At 36.8% G+C, this 11,912-nt stretch overlaps 1 protein-coding gene across 1 annotated transcript; it reads right to left on the reverse strand.

Annotated features, from left to right (window-relative positions):
- Nucleotides 1-11,284: 11,284 nt before the first annotated feature.
- LOC118619005 (60S ribosomal protein L36-like) lies at nt 11,285-11,602 on the reverse strand. The gene has a single exon (XM_036245648.1). It carries the CDS (start codon nt 11,600-11,602, stop codon nt 11,285-11,287), a length of 318 nt encoding a protein of 105 aa, XP_036101541.1.
- Between the last annotated feature and the right edge of the window lie 310 nt (nt 11,603-11,912).

The following is an 11,912-nucleotide window of genomic DNA, read 5'->3' on the forward strand; positions in this document are numbered from 1 at the left end:
TGAGGACAAGAACCATGCTTCCGTTTCTCGTATCCTGTTGTAGAGAAGCAACATGGTGCAATGTGTAAGCAGAAGGACTTTGGAGACAAACTGCTTAGAGTTGAATCCCAGCTTGAACACTCATTAACTGCATGGTGCTTGGCAAGTCATTTAATTTCTCTCTGCTTGTCTCCTCATCTGTAAGATGGGGATAATAATAAAATCTACTGCAGAGGGTTGCCGAGCAAAGTTGGAGAAATAAGAAATAAAAAATGTAAAGTGCTTCAAAGAGTGGATGGCATATAATAAACTATACAGAGGTCTGAGTTCTTTGTGGTTTTTTTTTTTTTTCTTTATCGATTTTAGAGAGAGAGGAAGTGAGAGGAGAGAGAGATAGAAACATCACTGAGAGAACAATGATTGGCCGCTGCCTGCATGCCCTCTACTGGGGATTTGGCCCACAACCTAGGCATGTGTCCTGACCAGGAATCAAACTGACAACCTCTTGGTGCAGGGGTTGATGCTCAACCACGGAGCCACACAGGCCAGGCCAGAGGTCTAATAAAACTTTAGTTTTATTATTGCAACACTGCACTTGGCCATGATGTCACTCCCCCTAGGAAGACTTAGAATGTCATTTTTCTTTCTTGTAAAAGAAAGGGTCTTGTCCCCTGATAAAATGATTATATGCATGTGATGAGGATCATTTGTGGGGTGAAGGGCTTTCTCTGCAGCCTTGAAATCATATTACAAGGAAGGTATTTTCTGTCTTCTTTTCCATCTGAGACTCTGCCCTCACCTGAAGATTTGAAAAGAGATTGAATTCCTTACAGTGCAGTGTTATCTTCTGCCCAACCCAAAGTCAAAATTGTTCATAATGGTCAGCTCTTGCAGAAAAGAAATCACTTTGTACGTTCAGATTTCATCGAGTGGATAGATGTGGTTGCTCCCAGCTGTGACTGATAGAGGCAAGAAAATCGTAGGTGAAGAGAGAAGTCTGCGAAGTTATAGACAAACAGAGTCCTTTATAAAAGACCACGTGCTGCCTGTGTTCAGTCCCCAGGGCAGTAATTCAGATCTCAGGTGGCCGTAGGCAGACACAGTCAGGAGAAATATGACCCTAAAAACAGAACTCAGCAGAAAGACTCGGAACTAGGAACAAGAAGGCTTCGGGATTGTGCTAAGCATTAGCCAAGTGGTCTTGAGTAAATCATGTTAATTCTTGGAGCCAGATATATACAGGCTGGATTTCTGAGACAAATTATGAAGGACTAGGTGTAGATACAATTTGAATACGGTGGAGGAAAAAAAATAAGAAAATATTTTTCCATAAGAATCTATTTCTTCTCACTTAGATTATTTATTTATTATTATTATTTTTTTGATTGGTAGGCCTTCTCTGTGGGAGAATAAAATATTACTATTATTACAATTATAATCCTTACTTGCTCCCTAACTTCCACAATGCTTTTCTGTATGCTCATTCATTCCAAACACATCTTAAATGACGTCTGGCTCCATACTCATCATCCATGTAGAAGGAATTTAGGTGCCTTCAGAATTTAGGTCCTCATCTACTGGCTGGTGGCCACTTGGAATCATTTAACCACTGTTCATGCCTACTGAAACGACACTCACCTGGATGTGTTGCAGGCTCTCATTGGAGGTGCCTCCAATGATCTACTATTCTAGGAGCCAGAACTGTGCAGGGTCTGAGAAGTTGCAGCAGGAAAGGACTGCTCTCCCAATCCTGTGCTAAACACAGTCCCTCGAACCTAGAAACAATTCTTATGCTGGAGTCTCACAAATTTTCTTCCCACTATTTCTGTCTCAACACCATCTTTCCATGGGATTCAAAATTTTAAATCCTGATTAAGAACAGACATTTCATTTCCTCTTGGTTTTTCTTTCTCTTTACTGTCCCACTACACTCTGCCAATTTCTTTCAACTACAAAATCCCCCATGCATATGACAAACATGCACAGGCAGGAGGACAGAGCAGGGAGGGGAGGAGGGGCATTATCTATACTAACAGCAGAAAGTCAGAAATATGGGTTATGGATATAAATATACGTGTCCACTCCTCAACTAGGCAGCAAAAAAAACTGAATTCGTCCATTAATGATATCTAAATCACTCCTGGGTTAAATTATCTCTTTGTGTTTAAATGTTCAATTCATTTCATTGAGATTGCCATTCTATCTCAGAGCTAGTTTAATATTGTTTCTTTTAGATTTCATCAATGCTCAATCTTTCAGATTCTTTTACTTCTCCTGTTCTTTTTCAAGATGGGTATATGAAAGAGTCAGGAGCCTTCTGTCTGGGTCAGATGAGACTACAGATCCAATGCTGTCCCCTAAAACTTTTATAATCTCTGTGGAGTGCATGGCCGAGTCTTGTTCCTGCTGAAGTGGCAGAGTGCCATTATCCCATTGGTCTTTGGAGGTGTCACTCTTGACTCACTGGGCACAAAAAATCAGTGGTAACCACTTATCACTGATCACTCTCTTCACTTGTTAAGGAGATATTTCCTCTAAATATAGAATTTTAAATTAACAGGTTTTTGGCATTTAAAGTTCTCTCAGATATTATTTCATTTTCTTTTTTTTTTCTTCTTCTTCTTTTTTAGTCTCTCCCTTGCCCCAAATAATCATACTTTTTTAAAGTTCCCTACGTGATTATAATGTGTAGTCAGGAATGGGAAGTACATTTGAAAGAAAAGCAATAATTTCAGGAGAAATAATAGGGAAGAAAAAATTGGGTAGAAAATCTTTTCATAGAAGAAATTGGCTCAAATGGAAAAGAGCTGGTATAGCATAGATAAAGTAAAATTGAAGTTGCATTTACTAATTTTGCACCAATTCCATTAAAATGTATTAATCCCAATTCTACTCTGACTATAAAATGTGAACCCATTTGCCTCTAGAAGAGTTCTCATGGTCATGACTATTGGCTAAAATAAGAAAAAGGGGGCCAAGAGTATTCTTTTTAGGTTCTTATTTTATCACTCCCCACATTTCAGAATTTTGATTATTTGATCTCTTTGAAATCACTGCCTTTTCTTATAAAAAGTCAATTGACTTAAATGATATGTCCCTAAAGGTAATGTGTCCATTTCCTTTTTAAAAAGTTTATTTTTATTTTAGAGAAGAAGAGAGAAATAGAAACATTGATGAGAGAGAATATCTATTGGCTGCCTCCTGCAAGCTCCCCACTGGGGATTTGGCCCACAACCTGGGCATGTGCCCTGACCGGGAATCAAACTGGCAGCCTCCTGGTGCATGGGTGATGCTCAACCACTGAGCCCCACTGGCCGGGCTCCATTTCTTTTTTCTGGCTGTTTTCAAGATTTTTTTTTCTTATTTTTGCATTTCAATAACTTGATTATCATTTATTGAGGTATGGTGTTTTGTATGTTTATCCTGCTTAGGGTTGCTGAGCTGCTCAAATTATGAAGTTATGCCCATGACCAAATTTGAGAAACATTTGTTTATTTCTTTAGGTGTCTTTCTAACCCTTCCCCTGCCTGTGTTAGTCCTACGGGCCTCTATACACATGTGTTTTAAGTTGTCTCATGGGCTCTTGAAACTATTTTTCTTTTTTTATTTTGAATACTTTTCTCTGTGTTCATCATAATGAGTTATTTGCATTGTCCCATCTTCAAATCCATAGGCTCTTTCCTCTGTAATTTCCATTTTTGTTAAACCCACCTAGTACAGTTTTAAATTTCCAATACTTTTATAATTCCATTTGTTTCCTCTCAGAGTTATTTTAATTCCGGGATTACCTTTTTTCACATAAAAACGGCATATTTTCTTTTACATCATTAAGACAATTAAAATAGCCACTTAATTTTTTTCGGCTAATTCAAACACCCGTATTATCTCAGAGGTAGTCTACATTGATTGTTTTTTCTCTTCAAAATACGTTGTGCTTTCCATTTTCTTTGAATATAGAGTACTTTTAGATTGTGTGCTTATGAATGATATGCCCTAGAGATTCTTCCCAAGAGGATTGAACGTTGAGTGTTGAATAACTGTATATGTTTTAGCAAGCACTTAAGTTGACTGAACTCAAATGCGAATTCTTTCTCCTCCTACAGTGTGGTGCACAACATATCTTGGTTCAGCTATTTTCTGTTTAGTTGTGTTAAATACATCCATGTCTCTCATGCAAGTTTCTGTTCCAGCAAGCAGCTTGGGAAGAATTTACCCGCAGAATTTGGATTTCTCTCTCTGGCTTTCTCCTTTCCTCAATTACACCCTCAATTTCTAACTGTTGTTGCCATTTACTCCATTCTTGGGTGCTACAAGCCAAAAAAATCATTTTTATTGGAGTTTTTCCTACTCAGTATTGTGTAAACTAAGCCTGCCCTCACTCTAAAAACCGTGAAACTACACAATTTGCCCAGTGTGTTGATTCCAGTCCAGTATTTGTCTGGTTTTGATAGCTCTACCATGTTAGCAGGTAGGCTTTGTTTTATGTATGTGTGTTTTTTCCAAAATGTCTGCAGAAATGTTGGACTGATAAGAGTCAGTGATCCATGTTGGAAAAATATATTTCCTTATGTTAGTATTTCAATTCTCCCTTACTTATCTTATAATGTTCTTTAATGTGGTTGCCTTTGTTCTGTGTTTTGCTTGTTTGTTTTCTATACATTTTCTTTCAACTCAATTTGAATGTATGTTCTATGTTTTTGTTTTTTATTAACTATCATGTTCTATCACATCTACTAGTCATTGGAAGTTTGGATTTATAGTATTTGAGTTAAGCTTTATTCTATGCCAACTCTATAATTTATTTATATTCCTTTATTAGATTCTCATTTTAAAATGCTTTTCCCTAAAATGTTAGACAGTTGCCATGCTATTGTTTTATCATTTTTATTTTTATTTTGGGCAGCCCAATCTGATGTTCGCTCTTTATGCTAATAGGAATGATTTGCTTCGCTTCAGGAAGTCTCTCTTATATTCCAAGCTTTAACCTGAGGACTGGGAATTTTTATTCAATCTCTACTTTTAAGTTGAGAACAAAAGAGAGAATGGAGAGATACCAGGGCAACGGGAAGCCCTTTTTTTAGGTCCCGGCACTGTGCCACTTCCAAAATGTGTCTAAATATTTTCTACAGGGTTTCATCCAGTGGAGAAGTAGGGTAAGCAAGATGTCATTATCTAATGGGGTGGGAAGCCTGACCTTCAGATTATCCTATGAGTTAACTGTGAAACCCTTGGAAAAGGAGAGTTCTAGAGAACATTACCGATTCTGATACGACCATAACAATTTTAAGTAGGAATTTCTACCCCAAAGTATCTGTTCTGATTTTGTTACGTTGACTGAATAATTACACCCATTCTACTTAATTTCAGAGTAGGCGTTATTAATGAGAAGTCTCAGGATTTTCTTGATTCACTTTCTTTCTTCTGTACCTTTTCCTGATAATAAGGAGAGTCGGTATAAGGTATGTAGCTAAGCTCCACCTGACAGTTTACTTTATTTTCTACACTGACATTTTTAAAAGTGTATGGCATGAGGAATGCTATATAATTACTTCTGACAACGTTTTTCTGATTATTTTCATTTTATTGTTTATTTTACATTATTCAAGGTGGAATAAGAGGGAACCATGGCTCTTCTGACTGCTTTCTCACCCTAAGCCTTTTGCCATGGTTTCGTAACTTGTTTTTCTACCTTTTCTCCTCTTCTTATGGCATCCTCCACTGTCGCATCTAAGGGAGTCTAATATCCAAATTTAAATATATCACTACTTCAGTTAAAATTCCTAGTCACCTTGCCTGGCTGGTGTGGCTCAGTGACTGATTGTCAACCCATGCACCCAGAGGTCGCCAGTTCGATTTCTGGTCAGGGCTCAGGCCCAGGTTGTGGGCCAAATCCCCAGTGGGGGGCATGCAGGAGATGGCCAATCAATGTTCTCTCTCATCGATGTTTCTATGTCTCTCTCCTTCTCACTTTCTCTCTTTCTAAAGTAAATAAAGAAAAAAAAAATTTAATTCCCAATAACCTGAATATGGCAATGAAATCACAGGCAGCAACAACAACACAAAGATAAATTGGACTTCATTAAAACTGAAAACGGTTGCGCATCAAAGGCCACTCTCAGGAGAGTAAAAATAAACTCAGAATGGAAGAAAATATTTGAAAATCGTATATATGATAAGGGGTAAGATCCTGATTATATGAAGAATGTCTAGAACCCTATAACTTCAGCATCAACAACAAAAAAGACTAATAATTCAACTCAAAAATAGGCAAAGTTCTGGAATAGACATTTCTTCAAAGAAGATACACAAATGTCCAAGAAGCACATGAAAAGATGCTCAACATCACTAGCCATTAAGAAAATGAAAAGCAAAATCAGGAGATACTGCTTTATATCCATTAAAATGGCTATTATATATTTAAAAAAGGAAAATAACAATTGTTGACTAGGATATAGAAAATTGAAACCCTGGTACATTACTAGTGGTAATATAGAATAATACAGCTGCTGTGGAAAGCAGTATAATGGTTCCTTCAAAAGTTAAATACAGAATGACCATAGGATCCAGCATGCTTCTGGGGTATATGCTCAAAATAATTGAAAGTAGGGATTCAAATGGATAATTTTATAATAACATTCACAGTAGCCAAAAGGTGGAAACAATCCAAATGTCCACCAACAGATGATGGATTAACAAAATGTAATATACACATAAAATGGAATATTACTCAGCCTTTAAAAAATAAAATTTTGATGCATGCAACAACATATACACATTTTTAAAACATTATGGTATATGAAATCAGCCAGACACAAAAAGACAAATATTGTGTGATTCCAATAAGAAGTCCCTAGAATTGGAAAATTCATAGAGACAGACAGTGTAATAGAGGTCTTCGGGGGCAGTAGAGAAGATAAATGAAGAATTATTGTTTAATGGGTAGAGTGTTGCTGTTTGGGTTGATAAAATTTTTTTCTAAATAGTGATGATGAATGTAATTAATGGTACTGAATTCTACATTTAAATACAGTTACATTTTTAAAATTTATGCAATGTACTTTTCACTACATTAAAAATAATTCCCAACTACCTATAAAAAATTCAGGAATAGTTTTTATTTTTTAATTAATTAATTTATTTTTGTTACAGATGTTTCTCCCCCACAACCCCACTGATTCCTTTCTCTTCCTCCCTCCCTGCACTGTCCCCAGCTTTGTTGTCCATGTCCATTGTTCATGCACACATGCATATAAGTTCTGTGATTTATCTCTCCCCCACCACTTCCTCTTTTGGGAATTGTCAGTCTGTACCCCACTTCCACGTCTCTGGGACTACCCCATTCCTCAGTCTGTTATGTTCATTATATTATACAAATAAGTGAGATCATATGATACTTGTCTTTCTCTGTTTGGCTTGTTTCCCTTAGGATAATACTTTCCAAGTCCCTCCATGTCCTCTCAAAGGATAAAAGATCTTTCTTTCTTACAGCTGCATAGTACTCCATTGTGTATATGTACCACTGCTTTTTTATCCATTTGTCTACTGATGGACACTTGGGCTGTTTCCAGATCTTAGCTATTATAAATAGTGCTGCTACGAACATGGGGGTACATATATTCTTTCTGATTGGTGTTTCAGGCTTCTGCGGGTATATTCCTAGAAGTGAGATCACTGGGTCAAATGGAAGTTCAATTTTTAATTTTTTGAGGTAACACCATATTGTTTTCTATAGTGGCTGCACCAGTCTGCATTCCCACCAGCAGTGTACTAGAGTCCCCTTTTCTCCACACCCTCGCCAGTACTTGTTTGATGATTTGTTGATGGCGGCCATTCTGACAGGTGTGAGGTGATATCTCATTGTTGTTTTAATTTGCAACTCTCTGATGATTAGTGATGTTGAGCATTTCTTCATATGTCTCTTAGCCGTTTGTATGTTCTGTTTGGAGAGGTGTCTATTTAATTCCTCTGCCCATTTTTAACTGGGTTCTTTGTCTTCCTTTTGTTGAGTTGTATGAGCACTTTATATATATTAGAAATTAACCCCTTATCTGATATATCATTGGCAATGATGCTCTCCCATACAGTGGGTCGCATTTCCATTTTGATAATTGTATCTTTTGCTGTGCAGAAGCTTTTGAGTTTGATGTAGTCCCATCTGTTCATTTTCTCCTTTGTTTCTGTTGCCTTAGGTGATGTATCAGTGAAAATTCTGCTGCGTATGATACCTGAAATTTTGTTGCCTACATTTTCTTCTAGGATTTTTATGAATTCATGCATTACATTTAAGTCTCTTATCCATTTTGAGTTTATTCTTGTGTATGGTGTAAGTTGATGGTCTAGTTTCATTTTTTGCATGTAGCTGTCCAATTTTCCCAACACCATTTATTAAAGAGGCCGTCTTTACTCCACTGTATGCTTTTGCCACCTTTGTCAAATATTAATTGAGCATATTACGTTGGGTCCATTTCTGGGTTCTCTGTTCTGTTCCACTGGTCTATGTGCCTGTTCTTGTGCCAGGCTGTTTTGATTAAAGTGGCTTTGTAGTATAATCTGAAATCTGGTAATGTGATCCCTCCAACTTTGTTCTTCTTCAAGACTGATGTGGCTATTCGGCGTCTTTTTTGGTTCCATATGAACTTTTGAAGTATTTGTTCCAGTTCTGTGAAGTATGTCGTTGGTATTTTGATGGGGATTGCATTGAATCTATAAATTGCTTTGGGTAGTATGGACATTTTAATGATGTTAATTCTTCCAATCCATGAACAAGGTATGTGCTTCCACTTTTTTATATCTTCCTCTATTTCTTTTTTTAATAACCTGTAGTTTTCTGCCAATAGGTCTTTTATTTCTTTGGTTAAGTTTATTCCTAGGTATCTTAATTTTTTTGCCTCAATGGTGAATGTGATTATTTTTTTAGTTTCTCTCTCTGTGAGTTCATCATTGGTGTATAAGAATGCTGTCCATTTCTTGACATTAATTTTGTATCCTGCTACTTTGCCAAATTCCTTTATTAAATTTAGTAAATTTTTTATGGAGTTTTGGGGATTTCTACATATAGTATCATGTCATCTGCGAATAATGACAGTTTCACTTCCTCCTTTCCTATTTGGATCCCTTCATTTTTTTTTCCTGTCTGATTGTTGTGGCTAAGACTTCCAGTACTATGTTAAATAAGAGTGGTAAAAGTGGGCATCCTTGTCTTGTTCCTGTTCTTAAGGGAAATGCTTTTAATTTTTGCCCGTTGAGTATGATGTTAGCTGTAGGTCTTTCATATATGGCCTTTATTATGTCGAGATATTATACTTCTCTTCCCCGATTGCAGAGCGTTTTGATCAGAAATGGGTGCTGGATTTTGATTAATGCTTTTTCAGCATCTATTGATATGATCATATGATTTTTATCCTTCATTTTGTTTATGTGGTATATCACATTTATTAATTTGTGACTATTGTACCAGCTTTGCATCCTTGGGATGAATCCCACTTGGTCATGGTGAATAATTTTTTTGATGTATTTCTGGATCCAATTTGCTAGTATTTTGTTCAGGATTTTGGCATCTATGTTCATCAGGAATATTGGTCTGTAGTTTTCTCTTTGTAGTGTATTTTTCTGGTTTTGGAATTAGAATTATGCCGTTCTAATGAAATGAGTTTGGAAGTCTTCCTTCTTCTTGAATTTTTTGAAATAGTTTGAAGAGAATGGGTATTAGTTCTTCTTTAAATGTTCGGTAAAATTCTCTTGTGAAGCCATCGGGCCTGGGCTTTTGTTTGCTGGGAGAGTCCTGATTACATCTTCAATTTCTTTTGTTGTTATTGGTTTGTTCAAGATTTCTATCTCTTCCCAGTTCAGTCTTGGGGGACTACGTGTTTCTAGAAATTTGTCCATTTCACTTAGATTGATGAATTTGTTGCTGTATAATTGTTCATAATATTTGTTAACAGTCCTTTGTATTTCTGTGTTGCCAGTTATTATTTCTCCTCTTTCATTTCTAATTTTGTGTATTTGGGTTCTCTCTCTTTGTTTCTTGTTGAGTCTAGCTAAGGGTCCATCAATCTTATTTATCTTTTCAAAGAACCAGCTCTTTGTTTCATTGATCCTTTGAATTGTTTTTTTGGTCTCCATGTCATTTATTTCTGCTCTGATCTTTACTATTTCCTTTCTTTTACTTGCTCTGGGGTTTTCCTTTTGTTTGATTTCTAGTTCTTTAAGTTGTGCGGTTAGATAGTCTATTAGAGATTTTCCTTGTTTCTTTAGGTAGGCCTGTAGTGCTATGAATTTCCCTGTCAGAACTGCTTTTGCTGCATCCCATAGATGTTGTGATGTTGTGTGTTTATTTTAATTGGTTTCCAGGAAGTTTTTAATTTCTTCTTTGATCTCCATGGTAATCCTTTCATTGTGCAATAACATGCTATTTAACATGTAGATGTTTTCAAATGTCTTTGCATGTTCTTGTTGCAATTGATTTCTAGTTTCATGGCATTGTGATCTGAGAAGATGCTTGATATAATTTCAATCTTTTTGAACTTGTAGAGACTTAGTTTGTGCCCTAACATGTGGTCTATCTTTGAGAATGTCCCATGTGCACTTGAGAAGAATGTGAATTCTGCAGTTTTGGGGTCTAATTCTCTGTCGATATCTATTAATTCAGGGATAGTCTTCTAATCCCTTCACAATCTAACGTCTTATCTTCTTACCCTCTTATATTGCTTCCTTCTCACTTTTGTCCCAGTGGTATGCCTAGGACCCAGAGGCTCACAAAGAAGCTATACTGCTTCAGTCTTTTGTTTCATTTGGTATTATTTAAAGGAATGGCCCTTATTCCTTGTTATATGAAGAGTTCAATTCACTTTTCAAACCCCACATTACATATTCATTTGTATTAACAACCTTCTAAACATCCTATTTGTTTGCCTAGAACTGGACCGCTATCATTGGTAAAGCATTCTTTCCCTACTATAAACATGTTGTTTGCATAATTGCTATTGAGTCACAGCTGTCTTTGAATGATATCTGATGAATGGGGCCAGTTAAGTACCATCAATACATTTTTAACTTAAAGAAAGAAAAGTTTATATGTTTTCCATTTATAAAGCTAGACCTGTGCATCAAAGCAACTGATCACTGTGTTCCTGAATAGTATAGAAAGTCAATTTGGGATAAACATTTGACACACATGGAAAAACAGAAAAAAATACTTAGAATTCTGGAAGATTCAGATATCTGTTTGGGAGCATCTATAGGACTAACTCACTCTTTTCTTTTCCCCCAGGTTTCTGAACAGATTTTATTACACAGGGGATGGGGCTCAGTCTTTCTTGGCTGCTGCCTTCCTCATGGCTGCAAGGACATTGCTCAGCTCCTCTCTCTTCCTCTTGGCAAGGATATGTATCCCCACCCTTTTCTTGATGAATTTCAGGGCCCTCTTGTCCTTAGAGACTTTGAGCAGCTCAATGGCATGTGGCTCATGGGGGACAAAGCCACACACCTCCCAGATCATGTCCCACACAAATGTGGTGTGCTTGGTGAAGCACCCACGGCGGTGGCTGTGCCTCGGCTTGCTCACATTCTTCCTCACCTTGTGGCCCTTGTTGAGGCCCAAGGCCATCAGGTAGCACAGAGCCATGGCTGCTGTTCCTCAATGGCTGCTGCTCCTAACTCACTTTTAAGATGTAAGTTTCTATCACGTGCAACCAGAATGACTACATTTGTTTACCTTTCTGATTATACACCTATGCACCCATCCCATATTATCTCATCAAATTATTATTCCTTTTCGCACTGATAGTTGTCAAGTACATTAAGCATATGTCCAAGTTTCTTTCATCTTAGTTTCTCCATAACCTACCACATTGAATTGAATTTCAATAGTAGTTCATTTTATGCTTTTAAATTTCTATGTTTCTTCCTAGTTTGTAAACTATTTTCACACAGCT

The sequence above is a fragment of the Molossus molossus genome, unplaced genomic scaffold (assembly GCF_014108415.1).
Source record: "Molossus molossus isolate mMolMol1 unplaced genomic scaffold, mMolMol1.p scaffold_m16_p_6, whole genome shotgun sequence".
Lineage (NCBI taxonomy): Eukaryota > Metazoa > Chordata > Mammalia > Chiroptera > Molossidae > Molossus > Molossus molossus.

Bases quoted from the DNA above. Each gene is read 5' to 3' on its own strand.
- LOC118619005 (XM_036245648.1), bottom strand. From the start codon at position 11,602: ATGGCTCTGTGCTACCTGATGGCCTTGGGCCTCAACAAGGGCCACAAG.